The sequence below is a fragment of the Carica papaya genome, chromosome 3, assembly GCF_054855325.1.
Source record: "Carica papaya isolate Zhongbai chromosome 3, ASM5485532v1, whole genome shotgun sequence".
NCBI lineage: Eukaryota > Viridiplantae > Streptophyta > Magnoliopsida > Brassicales > Caricaceae > Carica > Carica papaya.
Genome location: NC_142311.1, coordinates 30,381,683 through 30,400,188, shown reverse-complemented (window position 1 = coordinate 30,400,188; position 18,506 = coordinate 30,381,683). Strand labels below are relative to the sequence as shown.

General features: G+C 32.7%; 1 protein-coding gene across 2 annotated transcripts; it reads left to right on the top strand.

Moving 5' to 3' along the window:
* Positions 1-6,938: 6,938 nt before the first annotated feature.
* On the top strand, positions 6,939-17,224 carry RNR2A (ribonucleotide reductase 2A). Of its 2 annotated transcripts, none has more exons than XM_088216435.1 (9): positions 6,939-7,243; positions 13,833-13,993; positions 14,398-14,446; positions 14,847-14,973; positions 15,623-15,688; positions 15,798-15,914; positions 16,098-16,260; positions 16,342-16,412; positions 16,936-17,224. In XM_088216435.1, exons 1-9 carry the CDS (start codon positions 7,075-7,077, stop codon positions 17,048-17,050), a joined length of 1,038 nt encoding a protein of 345 aa, XP_088072561.1. In that variant the 5' UTR covers positions 6,939-7,074; the 3' UTR covers positions 17,051-17,224. The 2 variants fall into 2 exon arrangements, with proteins under 2 accessions (XP_088072561.1, XP_088072562.1); XM_088216436.1 differs by having other exon boundaries at positions 6,993-7,243; positions 13,799-13,993.
* Positions 17,225-18,506: the final 1,282 nt, after the last annotated feature.

The window sequence follows — 18,506 nt, the reverse complement described above, 5'->3', positions numbered from 1 at the left end:
GATGATTGTGAAAATAGTTTTCAAAAGCTTAAGAATCGGCTTGTTACTACTCCAATACTAGCTCTACCTAGTGGTTCTGAAGGGTATACAGATGCTTCACAATTAGGCTTGGGTTGTGCTTTAATGCAGTATGACAAACTCATCACTTAGGGATCACGACATTTGAAGAACCATGAATAAAACTATCTAACTCATGATCTAGAATTAGCTGCTATAATTTTTGTTCTCAATATGTGGCGTCATTATCTGTGTGGAGAGATATTTGCGATCTTTACTAACCACAAAAGCCTCAAGTATCTCTTCAAACAAAAAGAACTAAACATGTGTTAACATCGATGGATGGATCTTTCGAAGGATTTTGAATGTAACATCTCTTACCATCTAGGTAAAGAAAATGTAGTAGCTGATGTATTAAGCCTGAAGAGTATTTATATGATGGGCAGGGCTATGCTTTCTGTTTGGAAGGATATAGAGAATGTTTAGGAATTTTAGTGGAAGGACTACCCCTCCAGGTTATTATGTAGCTAGCTTGAGAATACAACCGGTATTAATTCAAAAAATCAAGGATGTTCAAATGGACGACACTGCTATACAAGCCTTGAAAAAGAAAGCATAACAGAATTTGGAAGCTAACTTCAGGGTTCATGATGATGGGATCCTTATATTCAAAAATAAATTATGTATTCCTGATGATCAAAATATGAAGAAGCAAATCTTAAAGGAAGCCCATAGTTCTAAAATGTTAGTCTATCTTGGTAGTACAAAAATGTATCAGAACTTGAGATCACAGTATTGGTGGATATGTATGAAAAAGGACCTCTCTGACTTTGTCAGAAAATATCTCACATGTCAAAGAGTTAAGATTGAGTACCAGAAACCTAGTGGTTTGCTCTAGCCTATCCCTATTCCAGAATGAAAATGAAAACACATCACTATGAACTTTGTAATAGGGCTACCTAGAACCAGATCAAGTCATGATGCAATATGGGTCATTGTGGATGGATTGACCAAGTCAACTCATTTTCTACCTATGAAGATACAAATTCTCTTGAGAAGTTTGCCAGGTTGTATATTAAAAAGGTAATCAGACTCCATGGAATTCCTATCTTAGTGATCTCTGATAGAGATTGCAGGTTTACTTCTAAATTTTGGACAAGTTTTCAACAGGCTCTTCGCACTACATTATCCTTCAGTACAGCTTTTCACACTCAAACAAATGAACAATCAGAAAGAACCATCTAGACTTTGGAGAATATGCTTCGAGCTTGTGTTCTTGATTTAAGAGGAAATTTGGATGATCATATTGTACTAATCGAGTTTGCTTACAATAATAGCTTTCAGTCTAATATTGGCATGACTCCGTATGAAGCTCTCTATGGCAGACCCTACAGATCTCCAGTTTGTTAAAAAGAGGTAGGAGATCAAAAACTGTATGGACCAGAGATAGTTGAAGAAACAAATTCTAAAGTTGCTCTAATGAAAAGAAATCTCAAGACTGCTCAGAATCGACAAAAAAGTTTTACAGATAACCGCAGAAGAGATATAAAATTTCAGGCTAGTGATCACATATTCTTAAAAATATCACCATTAAAAGGCATCATGAGATTTAGAAAGAAAGAAAAATTGAGTCCTCACTTTATTTGACCGTTTGAGATCTTAGCCAAGATGGGTACATCAGCATATCATATAGCACTTCCACCAGAACTAGCCAAGGTCCATAATGTATTTCATGTATCTATATTACGACAGTATCATCCATATCCATCTCATGTACTACACTATGAAGCACTTCCAATTGAAGAGAACTTAACTTTTAAGGAGGTGCCAACGACCATTCTTGATAAACAAGACCGGGTACTCAGGAACAAGACCATTCCCATGGTGAAAGTACTTTGGAAACACCACTTCTAGAATGAAGCTACTTGGGATCGCGAAGATTCTATGCGAGAAATGTACCTTCCCTTATTTTGAATTATGTAATTTGGGGGACCAAATTATTTTAAGGGGAGGAGAATTTGTAACACCACATGTAAATTTTAAGTGTTAATTTATGAATTTAAATTCAATTAACTAGTTTATATATAAATTAAATCACGTGTAAAATAAATAAAATTAAAATTTACCCTTAAAGATGCCAAAAATAAAATTAGGGACTAAATTGAACAAAATTAAATTTATTGGGTGGTCTTTGTAAATTTAAAAATTGATTTAGCAACTAAAATATAAAGAAAACTCAAAATCTGTGCCATTTTATAATTTTTAGAAAATGAGTCACCTAGGTTGGTGGTGGCAACCACCCAATCAAAGAGAGTCGCACATGTGGTCATCCATGCTGACACCCATGGTAAGGAGATCGGACGGTCCTGAGTGTTTTGGGAAAAACCAATGGTGAGATTATGGTATTTAGATCTAATGGTGTGCAGACATGCAGAGGAAACGATGACAATCCAATGGTCCATGTGTGAGATGCCGATCAGACAATCTACATATTTTTTGAGGTGATCCAACAGTCACGCGGTTAAACAGTTCAAATCTAATAGTGAGTTGCGATCTAGTGGTTAATGAAATAGGATGACAAAATTACAATTTTGTCATTAATGAAGACTCATCTAGCGGATCGCATGCAGCCACGTGAGTGAGGCTTGTGCAGTCCAGATTTTTTGAGTGGTGGGTTTAAAAATCCATCCATGCCACTTAACCCAGCTCAATCTGGAAAAAAAAAAGGATAAAACAGAAAAAGAAAGAAGAAGAGGGGAAGAAGAAGAGAAGGGAGGTCAAAGTCCACATTCCCGACAGAGGAAATGGGGAAAAAGAGCGAAAGAGCAATATAGATCACCGACGAATGGTCGACCATCGAGGGAAAGGGCTTTTCCTGGCCAACCAGTGCCGGAAATCACAAAACACCAGGTTTTGTGACGACTTGCGAACCCAACGCGTGATCAAACTGGCACTTTGGTGAGTGATTTTCTAGAGCTCCGTTTATTATTTAATCAAACAAAATACTCTAGAGATAGCATGCATGTAATAGAACATGTTTGAAGTTTAAATTAAACCAAAATCAAGGCATGCATGCATGAAAAATCACATGCAACTTGCGGGTTTATCACTGACCCGAGAAAAAAAAATTTTATGCAGATTTTTTCTCAATGTTGGGGATATTTTTGGAACTCAAATCATTTCGTAGGGATTTTCAAATTGTAACTTTAATTAATAGGTAACCTGAGACCTACATAACATAAATTTTTATTGGATTTTGTTAACCAGATAAAAAGTTACAAGGTTGTAAAGAGGGGCTGGTGAATTGGGTTTAAGACCTATCTTATTACTTATCCAGACAGTTCAAATTGCTAGAAAAGGTCTCCAAAGTGTCTATTTAGATATTTTTATGCTTTTATTATGCTTTTAAATTCTCATTTGCTTGAATGAATTAATTGAATGCATATATGATACTTATATAATGTATATATATATAAATTGCATGAAAAAAAAGGTAGATGATGAAATAAATTAGAAACTAAGAAGAAAAAAAATTAGATTTAAGTTGTTATATGAGAAAATAGGTAATTGAGTTTTAGATAAAAGGAATTAGAGTTATGATAAGATTTTAAAATAAAAAATAAATAAAAATACTAATTATACATAATAAGAATTAAAAAAAAATATCCAAATAAATAAATAAATGATTAATAATAAATTAAATAATAATAATAATAATATAAGTAATATTAATAAAATAAAATAACAATAATAATAATTGTAAATATTAGTAAATATATATATAATATATTAATAAATCACAAAAAATTACATAAAATAAACAAATATTAACAAATATATATATAAATACAAATAGTTAAATAAAATTTCTAAAGTAAAATTTAGAAGGAATTGGTTAGAAAAGGGAAGTGAATAGTGATAAGTGAAACTTCATTTGAAAAATAAAATAAAATATCAATCTTAATTAGAATATGAAGAAAAAGAAAATAAAACAAAAATTTGGAAGAAACAAAAATTTAAAAATAATCTGTTTAAGATTGGTATGACTAAAATTCAGCAATGTGATGAACCCTATCTTTAGGTAGATGGAAAGCCTTCCAGGCGTGGTTGAAGTGTGTGTTATGTTTTGGGTCACTTGACGACAGACTATTGTAATTAATGTGTGTTTTAGCGGTGTGAGTGCATCCTTTTGTGATAGTGGGAATCCTAATCCCATAATGGTACCAATTGGATAATGGATACATCCGTCCAATATCAAATCAAAATTTTAAAATTTTAATAATTTCAATTTGGTAATTATGTTGAGGCAAATTAGGAATCGGAGATACCCGCTGAAGGAGTATAGATGTCTTGATTTGACCGAAAATTTGTGAAAAATTTTGATAGTGATTATAAGGGATAAATAGTGGCTTGAGGAAAAACAATATAATAAAATGGAATTTTGAGGAAAAATGAGTTTAAGAGAATTTAGATGGATAATACTTAAACTTAGGAAAAAGATTTGAGAGATAGAAGAGAGTTGGTGGAACAATGAGAGATGAGATAGGAAATGAAATACCTTTGCATTTCATAGTTTTCAAATAAAAATAAAAATAAAAGTTTTACATATTTGATTGATTATTTATTGTATGTGGCATGTTTAGGGTGTAGTTTATTTCTTATATTTACTGAGTGCATTGAAATTACTCACCCCATTTAATTACCATCATTCCTGATCAAGAGGATCTCATTCTTGAACCGGATTAAGAAGAAGTTGTATGAGAACTTTTGACGGAAATTATATTTTGTAACTGAACGAGTATCTATTTTATTTTGATTCTATCATACGAATATCATCTATTGTAAATAATGTTACAAAGTAGTCAAGGGATAGATGATGAATATTTTGAAGTTATAAATATTTTATTAATCATATTTTCGTTGCATGTTTAGTGTTTAACAACTGTAATCTTTTCGTGGGAGAGTAGGAGCGTCACATATTTTATCACATATAATAACTTTATATTATTATGTGTTAATGGAAGAATCAAGAGAATACCTAATATGAATTTGACATATCTACTTTAAATTTATAATATTATTTTTATTAAAATTAATAACTTATTTGTATTGTAATCTATATTCTTATTTTAGATAATTAAAAATTGAAATAAGCTTACTATTATTATATTTACACTAAAATAATTTTAAAGTTTAATTTAATGTATTTTTAAATATTTATTTTGATATAATATGATAAAAATAAGTAAACAAAAAACTTGAGTACAAGCAAATGATTCTCACTTTTTTGAGGGACATGAAACAAAATTTTCCTAAATATAGTGAGGTTGGTGATCATGCTTTCATTTTTTGGATAAGAAAAATTGTGTCATATCTCATATGATATGACAATTCAATTTCTATATAAAACTGTGGTATGATGTCAAAGTTATATTTAGATTTGGAATGATAAGTTTTAATTAACCACATAAATTTATATAAAAATTATTATGTATAAAAGGGTATTAAATTAATTGAGTCCGTTTAAAGTAATATAATAATATTAAGTATACTTTACATTATAATATATTAAATTAAGTATGAACATTTATGTATAAAAACTAAATTATTATTTCTAATTTTGTGATTAATGATCAAATTACAAATAATGAAAATTAATAAACGGTTAGCATATATATAAAATTATTGTTCTCAAATTACATAAACGTTCATTCTATTTTAATATCACATAATTAGAAATAGAGAGAATGAGAGAAAACTTCAAGTGACTACGTGCTAATTTAAAAAATTAATCATATGTCGTGTTACTCTCTTCTATCATGATTGATTCAGGTATGCTTTTGTTTCGTATTACAATATTAATGATTTGATATGAGTTTTTAGATTCATATGTGATATATTTTTTATAAAAATTAAAATTTTAATATAGAATTAAATATTAAATTAAAATTGTGTTGATTTTAAATTCATATTATATGTTTAATTATATATAAATTTTAAAATTATACATAAATGTCAACTTACGTTGGAGTCCAAAATCTTCATCCACATTTGTCCATAATCAGTCTTAAGATATCTGTAAAGCTAGCTGTGTCAAAACCAAAAAATTCATTTAAAATTGTATTTAAGTCAAAATATACTTCACAAATTACTTTGGGTTAAGAATTATTTGAATTTCGTTTATCTCTTTTAAGGAATAAATTTAAGTTTCAAATTGTGCGGATGAAGCAATTGAATTACGTATAATTAGAATTGTTGCTACCATAATGTTATTTACATTAAAAAAAAAGTAAAATTAAATTATGAGTTGTACAATTACCGTAATAAAGTATGAAGTTAAAAGAGTTTTAGATTATAAATTAGATTAGAACCCCATATTATGTTTGTACTCGAATTATAATTTTATGCAGGGATGAAAAAAAAAACCGTGATTTGATACATTAAAATTTACTAATTACAGATAAAACTTTGTTAGATCGATTCTATTTAGATTTATTATAAGTAAAAGTCTCCGTCTAAATTCAACCTAACAATATACATAATATTTTTTATTAATTGTAATTTAATTTTATTAAAAATATACTGTATTTTTTAATTTAACGTATATATAAATATGGTCGATTCAGTTATATATAAATAGCGTATATGGTTAGGTCAGAGTTAAATGAAAATAGAATTAGATTGAAAATAAAATAAATTTAACTCGGATTTAAAATATAGCCATTACCATCCGTAGTTCTGAAAACCTTTTTGCTAATCCTTTTAGAACATCTTAGCCAATGGGTGTTGCAGTGGGCTTTTCGTAAGGACCACATAAAAACGACATCGTTTGGATGAACTCAAAATCAATGGAATCCGGAACGCCGGGTGAACCATACTACAAAAAGTCTCTCCGCGAAACGAAACCAAACAAAAAGGGCAAATTCTGGATATGCTAAATGAATGGTTTGCGAGTGATTCGATGATAACGTCAGTGTTCGTCAGCGAGGGGTTTTGGTAGGGTTTATTTTCTTCTCCCCTGCAACCAAAACCAATAGACTGGCAGACGCAGAAATCGGCACATAGAAACAGAGGGCAATGGATTCTTTGAGAAACGGGATGGAGAGAGAAGGAGAAATGGTAACTAAAGAGGAAGAAGATGAGGAGCCGATACTCGTGGAGAAAAACCAGAGATTCTGTATGTTTCCTATCACGTACAAGCAACTTTGGGAGATGTACAAGAAGGCAGAGGCCAGTTTTTGGACAGGTATCTATTTCTTTCTTTTTTTTTTTTTCATAAAATGTTTTCTCTGTTTGATTAATTATTCAATTTTCTCGAGAAAAAAAGGATTGGTGGCAAGGTTATTCCAGTGTAATCACTTATTTCTTTGTTTAATTTTGTGCAATTTGAACTCCTATCGATTCATCACTAGTCGTTTATGAAGTCCGTTGTTAGATAGGTGGAGTTAGATATCTACGGTTTCCTCGAACGGGGGTTTTCAGGACCAATCAAACTTTTCGGATTGGGATTCTGATGAAGAATTTACACAGAATCATGAATTTCGTGGTAGCAAGCGATAAATTGAAGTGGGGGATATACAAATTGGTCGTAAGGTAGAAAATGATGAATTACATGATGCTTAAGCCTACTGGTGAAATATTTCCGACATACATTATTGTTATATGCCTGTTGAGATTCATATCCTAACCTGATGTTATAGGCTATATTGGAAACAAAACAGCAGCTAGTACTTTCATTAGTCTTTTAGTATTTTAAACAGTTTCGAGGAAAATATCAGCATACTGAATAGTTGGAAGATTCAGTTATCTGTCAAGTTTTTCACTCTTTTTGTTCCTTGTTTTTTTTTCTTAGATGTGGGCATTGTTTAGTTATTAGAAATTATGTCCTTATTGGCTAAATGATTGTGACAATTTCATCTGGAACCTTCTTTTTGTTGTACAAGGTAATTAAATTTGTGGTGTGTATGGGAAATGAGTGGTATTATAAAGCAAAGAGTTCTGTGACTCAAAAAAAGCTTCCAGAAAGCCTTTTTTTTTTAAAAAAAAAAATATCCTAGAAAGCCATCTTTCAGCTGTAACCTTTTCATTCCTCTTAATCTTTTGAGGCTAGGGGATATATCTCGCATTTTTGTTATGAGAAGATAATTGGATTGGTGACCACTTCCTTGCCACATGATTTACCTTTCTTTATAACCTTTTCTTATGCCACAATCCCATTCACAACTTCATTAATCACTTTGATGTGACCAACTGATTGGGATGTAAATAGGTGGTACCCCCTTGGTACCAATCAATTTACAACACTTATATTTATTTATTTTTTAAAATAATCACTTTGATGTGATACCTCATGGAACTATATCCTTTTTTTAGGAAATTCTATTATCAGGAGTCTCTAGATATCCTTTCATTGCTTAATTTACTTGAGACTTGTTGTCTTTCTTCCTGATTTGGTAATGGAATTTGATCTTTGGACTCTTATAGTGCTTATATTTGCCAGTCTTTTCTTAACTATCTTTCTTATATGCTAGTTAGTATAACAAGATTTTCGCTTATGTTTTTTGGAACGTTAGACTCCCTCCTAGATGAAGGTTTTTGCCTGAACAAACAAATGACTCATTGTAAGTTCACAGGACTACGTGTATTTTCTCTCATCTGATGTATGTATGATGTGCTTAAGGAGGATTTATCCCATTTTGACCCTTTCCTTTATTCTAACAACATCTCCAAAAGCATGCTTGGATCCTTGGATCCTTCACAGAGATCCAATATACTATCTGAGCCTTCGACTAAAAGAGGAAACTAGAATCTCCTTGAAATTCCAATCTAAAGATGTTAAAATGAAAATAGGAATTTGGGTTAAGCAGAAAATTTATGTTGCAACCAATGAGGAACTTGGATTAATTCGGAAATTTATTACTAATATTACTCAGGAAAAAAAAAAAGCTTCTGCAAGGGAAGTTAAACGTGTTGCTTGCATTAGTAAAATTATTAACACTACTAATAAAATTGCCTTCACTCTAGAGGTAGGTTATTTCTTTCTAACGTGACCCATAATTCCAAGATAGGTAGAAAGGGCAGAAGATATGAAGACTTGTGAAAGAATTCATCTTCAATCAATTTGTAAGATCCTTGTTGTGGGATCATAACAAATTAGTATATGAGTGGGACCTTATGAGTGACTTTAAAGCACTTCAAAAACAGTTTAAAAAATTCATGGGCATGTACCACAAGCTTGATACTGTGACAACACAAAGAGGGAGAAGGATCATGCAGTCATATGGATGCAAAACAGAGAGAGCTGACTTAGCAGCTTGACCTTCTGGCTAGAGAGCTCTTAAGTACTAGATTGAAGGATCTTACTGCACTAGAGGGGAGCGGTGATCATGGGAACCCATAATGAATTTGTAACTAGGTGATGTAAGATAAATAAGGCTGATTTGTCCAATTAGACAATTGTGGATAAAAACTTATACATCACACCTAGGATTCCCTAGACATTATATCTAATAAGTTTTAAGTATTACACTTAAGGGTTTGATTGCATCATAATCATAAAACTCTCAAAATATTGAATAAGTGAATCTCACTATTTCAAGATGTTTAAATCATATTTATAGAGTGCTAAATAAGTCTTTTCTAATCTAGATTATGAAATACGAAAACTAAATTAAGAATTTTTCTTCGAAGAAAATAGGAACTCTAATACTAAAAATGTTAAGAATTCTATCTTGATAAAAATACGAAATATTAAGACAAGTAGAAAATCTAACTACTGAAAAGAATAAAATCCTAAAGTTACCAAAATTATAATTATAAATTCCTAAATAATATAATAGTTTTACATTTAAAAGAATTATAATTTTTAATCTATTTACGCATAATCTATTCTGCAGCATTCTCTTTAAGAGTCTTGAAGTGATGAATGAAATAAAACCTTGATCTTTAGGTTTTCTTATGAAAACTTAACAAACTCTATGCGCGATCATTTTTTTTAACAGCAAACATATAGAACTACATATATTTTTTTAAAAATAAAACAATATAAAGCGTATTACTTAATACAAGCACCAGAGGACAAAATCATGTACAAAATTATTTATCTATTAATAAAGATATCGATTAATTTTCCTAAATTCTCACTGGAGTATAATGGTTGACTCATAACAAAAAAACCTAGGGTTTGGGACCATCTCGCTTGAATCTTATAAATACCCTCTTCTGTCCCCATAAAAAACTCTTTTATTTATTTCTTCCTAGACGATCAAAAGATTGCAAGGGGAATAGGCCACAAACTTTTTTCCAACCAATAATACCATTCCATGCCTATATCTCATTCTTTATAGTACCAATCATAACTCAATTGATCCCAAAATTCCATATGCCATGGAACATAAACTATACATAATGGGGTACCAAAGTAGAATACGGTCACAAGTCTCCTCCACCCTCTTACATAAACAACACTAGTTTACTGTGATCTTCCCCCTCCTCATCAGCTTATCGATGGTCAAAATGCATCAATGAGTTGCTTCCCAAGTGAATAAAGCTATCCTGGGAGGGGCATTCCCTTTGCAGATTTTCCTGAATGGAAAATTGTTCTCGATAGGCTCTTCCTTAGCCAAATATTTGTAGAAAGACCCTATAGTGAAGTCCCTAATTGCATAAGGGTCCAAATTAGTTGGTCATAATTCTTGTTTAGTGATGACGATGCCAATGAACTCTAGAGCGATATATATTTATTTATTTTCCAGTTATTTAGATTTCGCAAGACCTCCATATGCCACTCTCTGCGTCCTCTGCTGGCTCTTTATGACTCTTTAACAAATATGTCCTTATATCGCACAATAGCAAAAATATGTGGGAATCTATCTCTCAATGCTCCTCTTTCAAGCCAAAAATTCGACTAGAAACCAACTCTTTCTCCATCATCAATTCCCCAATTGACACGTTTATGAAAATTTTCTTTATCCATGTAAATCTTTTTCCGCATCTCCTTTCCATGTGGTCTAGCAAATACTCTGGAGTACCACCTTCTATCCGTCGTACCAAACTTCACCTTTATAACCCTCCTCTATAGAATGCTTATTTCTTTCATGAGTTGCATGTCCACCTCCACTGAAGCACTTGATTAATCTCAAATACAAATCTCAAACCCAATCCTCCCTGGCTCTGTTAATCACATCTCATGCACCAAGTGGTATTTCCTTTTCTCCATCAAGTCACCCTAAAAGAATCTATTGTGAATCGTTTTCAGTTTCTTGGCAACACTTGTTGGAGTTGTTTAAAGGGGCATGTAGTAGACAGGAAAATTGAACAACGTACTTCTTATTAGAGTTAGGGGTCCTCCTTTGGAGAGTAAATTCATCTTCCACCCTGCAAGTCTCCTCTCAAATCTTGTAACAACAGAGTCCCACATCCTCATATCTTTGTAGTTAACACCCAAAGGCATGTCCAAGTACTTAATCGGCACTTCCACTACTTTACACTCTAAGACCTTTCCTAATATGTTATCATCACTCCCATTTCCCAATCTTACCATCTTATACTTTTTTAGATTGATGTTAAGGTCATAAACTGCTTGGAAACAAAGCAGGATGCATCTAAGGTTAAGTAGTGAGCTTCCTTCCGGTTGACAAAACACCAAGATGTTATCTGCAAAAAATTAATGTGTTACTTCCTCAGACATCTCTCCTTCTCCCACCTTGAGTCCTCTAAACAAACCCAGCTCCCTGGCTCTCAATAGCAACTTATTCAAAGCTTACATAGCAACCATAAATAATAGGGGAGATAGCACCGGGAGAGGAAAAAGTTAGTCTAGTATGGTTATGCATACAAGATGACAAACAAAACAGGCTCCTCAAGTTGGAATAAGATCGGACTAGACTAACAAGAGGGACCTTTAAACAAAATTGTAAAGCAGTAAGTTGGGGAATTACCAAAGTTACAAACAAACAGGTTCTGTCATTGAATACCAGAAGAGACAATTTAATCAACTTTTGACCAGGGTAGTGTTATTGACTTTCAGATAGGAGATCAAGATTGTTGTTAGCAGCTTATGCGAATATACTGTCATGGAAAGGGTCTTTGACCCTAGTTGGCCAAATCATGGCCATGAGCCTTACACGACCATATAAACAAAGGACGAACAAACGATGTTAGGAACCCCATCCAATTGCTAGTCCAATCTTGGTCCACTTATCAGGACCACTTCATTCAAGCGTTTGAGTAATATGGAGATGGAGGAATATTGCAAGGAGTTATGTTTTAATTGTGACAAGCTCTCAGTAATTGGATTACATGTAAAAAGTTATTTTACTTAGAACTTTTGAGTGTGCATTTGCAACCAACTACTGTTATAAACTGGAGATCTCCCTCTATGCCATGACTCTAGCACGCACCAGACAGACTTTAAAAGTACATGGGTGTTTGATAAGACCTTTTTTTTTTGTTTTTATGAGGAGAGTTCGGGAAGGCTCTCCTAATGTTATTAGATTTAGGAGCACATATTGCTTAATGGATCAAGCTGTTGTATCTCATCTGGATTTTCCCATCAAATGCATGGTAGTAATGAGGGTGATGATTGCCAACGATGAGGGGATCAAGCCAAGTATGTGTTGTGTACTTCAAAAGCTCTATTTTCACTTATAATTTTTCTTCCCAGTTTTTAGTGGATTTCATGTGGTTCTGGGTGTCAATTGGCTCAGATTCTTGGTTTGGTTTTATTCTCTGGACTTTACCGTGATGAATATGTCATTCTACCATAAAGGGGTTTTGATTCCCCTCCAAGGTATGTAAGGCTTGTAGATAACTTTCAAACTCCAGCTAACCTCTGTTATTATTGGATATACTAATCAACTGGAGCTAAAACTGCTATTGGCCGAGTTTGAGCCAATCTTTGCTACCCCCTTGGAGCTAACCCAATCAAGAATACAGGACTGCTGAAATAACTTGTAAGCAAACACAGGACCCATTATGGTGCCGTCATACCAATATTCGCACCTCTAAGAAGATTAAATCAGAATGCAGGTGTCTTTAATGATTTATTATCAGATCTAGTTAATCACCATTTTCATCTTCTATGCTCCTAGTAGAAAAGGTAGATGGAACACGAAAGTTATGTGTGGATTATTTTTCCTTGGATGATCAGACTGTCAAAGATAAATTTCCAATTATGACGTTCAATCTGCTTGAGGAATTAAATGGGGCCTGTTATTTCACCTAACTGGTCTTATACCCAAGGTACCACTATATCTAGATGCATTCTGCAGATTAGAGAAATTGATCTTTTGATCCCACCAAATGCCATTTGAACTGATACTCGAGTTTCCAATCGCTAATGAACTCAGTATGTCGGTCTTATCAATTCAGGTTTGTGCTAGTCTTCTTTGATGACATTTCAGTCTACAGCCAGACGGTGGAGCATGTTACATTCCTCATGTTTTGTTCTTCTTACTTAAAAGACAACTGTATTTAATGAAATCCAGGTGCTTCTTTTGCTTAGTTATGACTCAGAAGTCCCTTGTTTGGGCCAAATTTTCTCAAGTCTCTCTCTCTCTCTCTGTATATATGTTTATTTATTTCCAAATCCTAAGCTGTCTCATTTTTTCTTCTTTTAAAAGATAATAATGAAAAAATGGAGATAAATTTGAAAATTTGAAGTTTTACTCAATGGTTTCGCTTTTGATGTTGTATTGTACTTTCCATTTGGTTCATATTTTTTCTGGCGTGTTATCGTGCATATCTAATTATCATATTTATCATTTGTTCGATTTTTTTTTTACTTCTTTACATCTACTAGGAACTTGTTTTGATACCTTACTATGGGCTTGCAGCTGAGGAGGTTGATCTTTCTCAGGATATGCAGCAATGGGAAAGTTTATCTCCTTCAGAGAAACATTTCATAAGCCATGTGCTTGCATTTTTTGCCTCATCAGATGGAATAGTTTTGGAAAACTTGGCTGCAAGGTTCCTAAATGATGTACAGGTTCCGGAGGTGACTGTTTACCGTCTGTTTTCTAATTCTGAATATCTCAAGTGTTTGTGTCTGTAACTCCAGTACTTAGAAAAGTCAGTTTAACAATGCATATTTTCCTGAATGTTGGACTAAATAACTTCATGCTAGGATGTGATTCTCATGTTGATGCAAGGCAATTTTCTGGGAGAAAAAATATTTTGAAACATTTTCAAGGGGGTGTGTTTCATGTTCAAGTGAACAGAGATTTTGTTCTACGAGGCTATTTTTCTTAGTGTTTTGAAACCTTTCATCAGTATATAGTTTTTGGTATGTGTAGTAAAAGGACTATTTTACATAATGTAGTGTGCATTATATTTAACAATAATTATGAATTTGACTTCTTTAAGCTAATTTTCTAACATTTAGTTTTCTTGTTCTTCCAGGCTCGTGCATTCTATGGATTTCAAATTGCGATGGAGAATATCCATTCTGGTAGAGCTTTGTAAGTAGAGCTGATCATAGACTTGGGCCGTCACCTCTGGCTGATTGCAAGCCTGCCATATCGGTGGGCTTGGGAGGACAAAAATTTTAGACCTGATATAGCTTATTCATAGGGTTGCACTTCCCAAAAAATGGGCTTTTATTGGCTGCTCAATCCTAGGGCTCCGAATTTCTATTAAGGGGTAGTCTGGGTCTTTAAAAGAGGTCTTATTGGCCGGGCCTAGCTGGGTTTGGGTCAAATTTGTTCAAACCTTAAAACATGAATTTTTTCTGGCCAGAAATTGCGCTAGACTGGCCCCTGATCAGTTCTACCTGTGAGTCATATTCTGCTTTTCCTTTTGCATGTTGCAAACCTACCTGATTGGGAATATTTTCTGCTGCAAATTATCAGAGATGTATAGCTTGCTCTTGGAGACATATATCAAGGATTCAAAAGAGAAGCATAAATTGTTTCAAGCTATTGAAAACATTCCTTGTGTGGCTAAGAAGGCAAAGTGGGCTTTGGACTGGATTAAGAGGTGCCTATTGCATTCTTATTCTACATTTTCTATACTTATTTTATCAAGCCATCTAAATAAGGACGCTATAGCTGTTAATGCTTAGTGCTTATTTGTTAAATGGATTTAATGCAAGTTAGTTAATCTAGTATTTTTCTAGAATTCTGTTGGTCTTTCAACTTGAATATTTCACTCACTTCAGGAACTTTGGTGCTGTTTGGGATGGGTCTTAATGCCGATACATTCTTGAACCTTAATAAATAAGCATTAGTCTGATAGATTCTTGTGTATTTACATGGCTAAGCATGACTAGTGATCATGTTGAGTGCCAAACCTAGCGCCACCAGTGCTTAGCTTGGTGTAGTCCATGAGTCAGTGGGCCTGACATGGAGATCACTCGAATTATCTAATGTACCTTTCAAGAAAGAGAAAATTAAGTTTGTTTGTTTTTTTTTCTCCTTTGAAGGACCTCTTGTTCTGTACTGATGTACTTCTCTCTTTTCTTTTCCTGATAAGATTTCTTTTTTTAGTAAAAAAGAACCACATCTGTTATCCTTAAATATGGATGTTTTTGAATCTGGGCTTCATTTGTAATTAGAGCACATTCACTATGTTTTAGTGGAGGCATGAAATTCTTTCTTTAAAAAATCTTCATTATGCTTTTTTGCAGTTCGACTTCATTTGCAGAAAGACTTGTTGCTTTTGCATGTGTTGAAGGGATCTTTTTCTCAGGAAGGTAGTCCCCTTAGAGAACTGAAAGCTTGTTTCAGCAGCTTTGTGGTACAAGGTTTCTTGATTTTGGTGATGAGGTTTCTGTTTCATATTCTGGCTATTTCCTTTTCCAGTTTTTGTGCCATTTTCTGGCTTAAGAAGAGGGGATTAATGCCTGGTTTGACTTTCTCAAATGAGCTTATATCTAGAGATGAGGGTCTTCACTGTGACTTTGCTTGCCTTCTATACAGGTAAATATTTCTGTTTGGAAAGAATATTTTTTTCTTGCTGAGTCTTTGCAAATGTAATTTGCAGACTTGATGTTTATCAGTATTAGGAATCATGCCTGTCTTGATAATGCTTCGCGTTGACATTCAGCAAAATTTTTTAATCTACTTTGGTTTTCTCAAAATAAAATCTGTGGTTGCGTACAGCTTATTACAGAAGAAACTTCCTCGGGAAAAAGTTCATCACATTATTTGCGAGGCAGTGGAAATAGAGATCGAGTTTGTTTGCGAGGCCCTTCCATGTGCATTAATTGGCATGAACTCAACACTCATGAGCCAGTACATAAAATTTGTGGCTGATCATTTATTGGTAAAATCTCTAGTTTGATTTATTTTAGAATTAGCTGAGGTACTCCAAGCTGAGGATTCTTTTTCCCTTTCCTTTTCTCAGACTTCCTTAGGGTACCAGCGAAAATACGATGTGGAAAATCCCTTTGATTGGATGGAATTTATATCGTTACAGTAAGTATCTATATCAATGAGCCGGCTTTACAATTTTTTTTATTGGTTTTATTGGAGCAGACTGAATCAACTGAAAATTGTCAAGCTAATAAATAACATGTATTTGGTCTATTAGTTGAAGTCATTGGTTGTAGCCGTTATCTGGGAGTAGGTAGTCCTCATTCAAGCAAACCACTATGAGGTGTTTTTGTAAAAAAGTTAGCTAGAAAGAATGCTACAGTAATACGATGTTGACAGTAAGCTCGCACTGAGGTTAAAATATTGACTGTGATGAACACTCTTCGATTTTCACCACCTGCTGTAATCCATAGAGAATGTTGTATTCCGTTAAACTAATTAGATAATCAAGCAGATAAAAAAAAAAGTCAAGATTCAATAATGTTTTGGTATTGACTTCGGCGGCAGTGCATCTTTGACCGCGGAACTTAAGCAGGCATTTATGTGTTGTGAGGGGTGTGGTAACAGACGTATAAGGTGTATTTAGTAATTGAAATATTGATGATGACATTGTTTGACTTTTCAGAGGGAAAGCAAACTTTTTTGAGAGAAGAGTTGGTGATTATCAGAAGGCATCTGTTATGTCAAGCCTTCAAAATGGTGGAAAGAATTACGTCTTCAAGCTCGATGAAGATTTTTAATCCTCTTGACATATTTGTCTGTTCTTAGCCACCACCAAAAGCAATCATCACCATTTTTGTTACTATTTCTGTTTTTTGGTAACAGCTTGTGTGTAATCTTCTATTTCTATTGCAAGAAAAAAAAACCAGAATCCATCATTTGCATCATTAAATGATATAGCTGTTATTAATCTACATACATACATACATACATACATATATATATATATTATTTTTATAGTACTTGCAGATATCAGTACTTCTCCATTTTCCATGTGGTGGGGGAGGAAGGGAAATAGTTGAAGAAGAGAGTGGCACTGGAAAAAAAGTTGAGAACTGGACATTGAGTGCTTCCCCCCATCAGTCTTTTTTTTTTAACCCCCGCTCCCCCACACCCTCCAATTCATCATTATCTGTCTTTTTAATAATTAATAATTCATATAGTCCAAAATTATTTAGATGAGATGGAAGCCCATCATTACTTACAGTTATATGTATTTATATTTATATTTATATATACACGTGTTAATTCATCATTAATAGGTCACACGTCATAATCATCCTGTTTTTATTTTTATTTTATTTTATTTGTATTTTAAAGAAAGTTCTTCCTTCTCTCTGTACTTTTATTCTCGTAATATATATATATATATATACATACTATAAAATAGACTTTATCAATTTATAAAATATATATATATATTTTTTAATGTTTTAAATTGTAAGAAAAAATATATATATATATATAATTTGCCCTTATTACTTAAATATAAATGTTGTAAACGTTCTGCAACATGATGTTTGGCAAGATATTCTCTTCTACTAATTTTCTTTTTAATTTAGATTAACGTTAATTAGGGTTCCGTAAGAGAAGACAATTTGAGGAATCTTAGATCCACTTCTTATTAAATATGTTATCGTGATTTTTGTCTGAGTACTATCATTACTTTAACATTATGATTTATTATATACTAATAATTTTTAATTTATAAATTTTAAATTATAAAAAAAAAAGATATATTTAATTTTTAAGTGTAATTAATTAACGTACGTAGAGACAAAGGAGAAAGGGTCTTAAATAACTAAAATGGGTTGATGATAGCTCGCCGTACCAACCCATCTTTGCTTGCCTTTGCCGTCTTGCTTTTTTAGGTAGAGCTCTCCCTCAATATCAAATCATAACTACACACATTAAGCAACTCTAGAGAATTTTATTACCCTTTTTTTTTTATTAAAAAAAAAAAAAGTTTATAAAATGACAATAACAAATAATAAAAAGTATTTTCGGTTCCATAATAAAAGCTTTTAACACATGAAAAATTGACAAAATAAATTAGGTAATTTTGTAATGAATTTATTTATTTTTCTAGATTATCTTAATTAAATATGATTAATTAACCACCATTTAGTTAAATCACAACAAATTATTGATGCCCACATGGTGAATCTCTTGGTGTGACCGTAACATTTGACCTAA

Coding starts and splice junctions, on each gene's coding strand:
- RNR2A (XM_088216435.1), top strand. CDS start 7,075: ATGGATTCTTTGAGAAACGGGATGGAGAGAGAAGGAGAAATGGTAACT. Junction 13,994..14,397: donor ATGATGTACAGGTTCCGGAG/GTGACTGTTTAC, acceptor TTGTTCTTCCAG/GCTCGTGCATTCTATGGATT. Junction 15,915..16,097: donor TTTGCTTGCCTTCTATACAG/GTAAATATTTCT, acceptor GGTTGCGTACAG/CTTATTACAGAAGAAACTTC.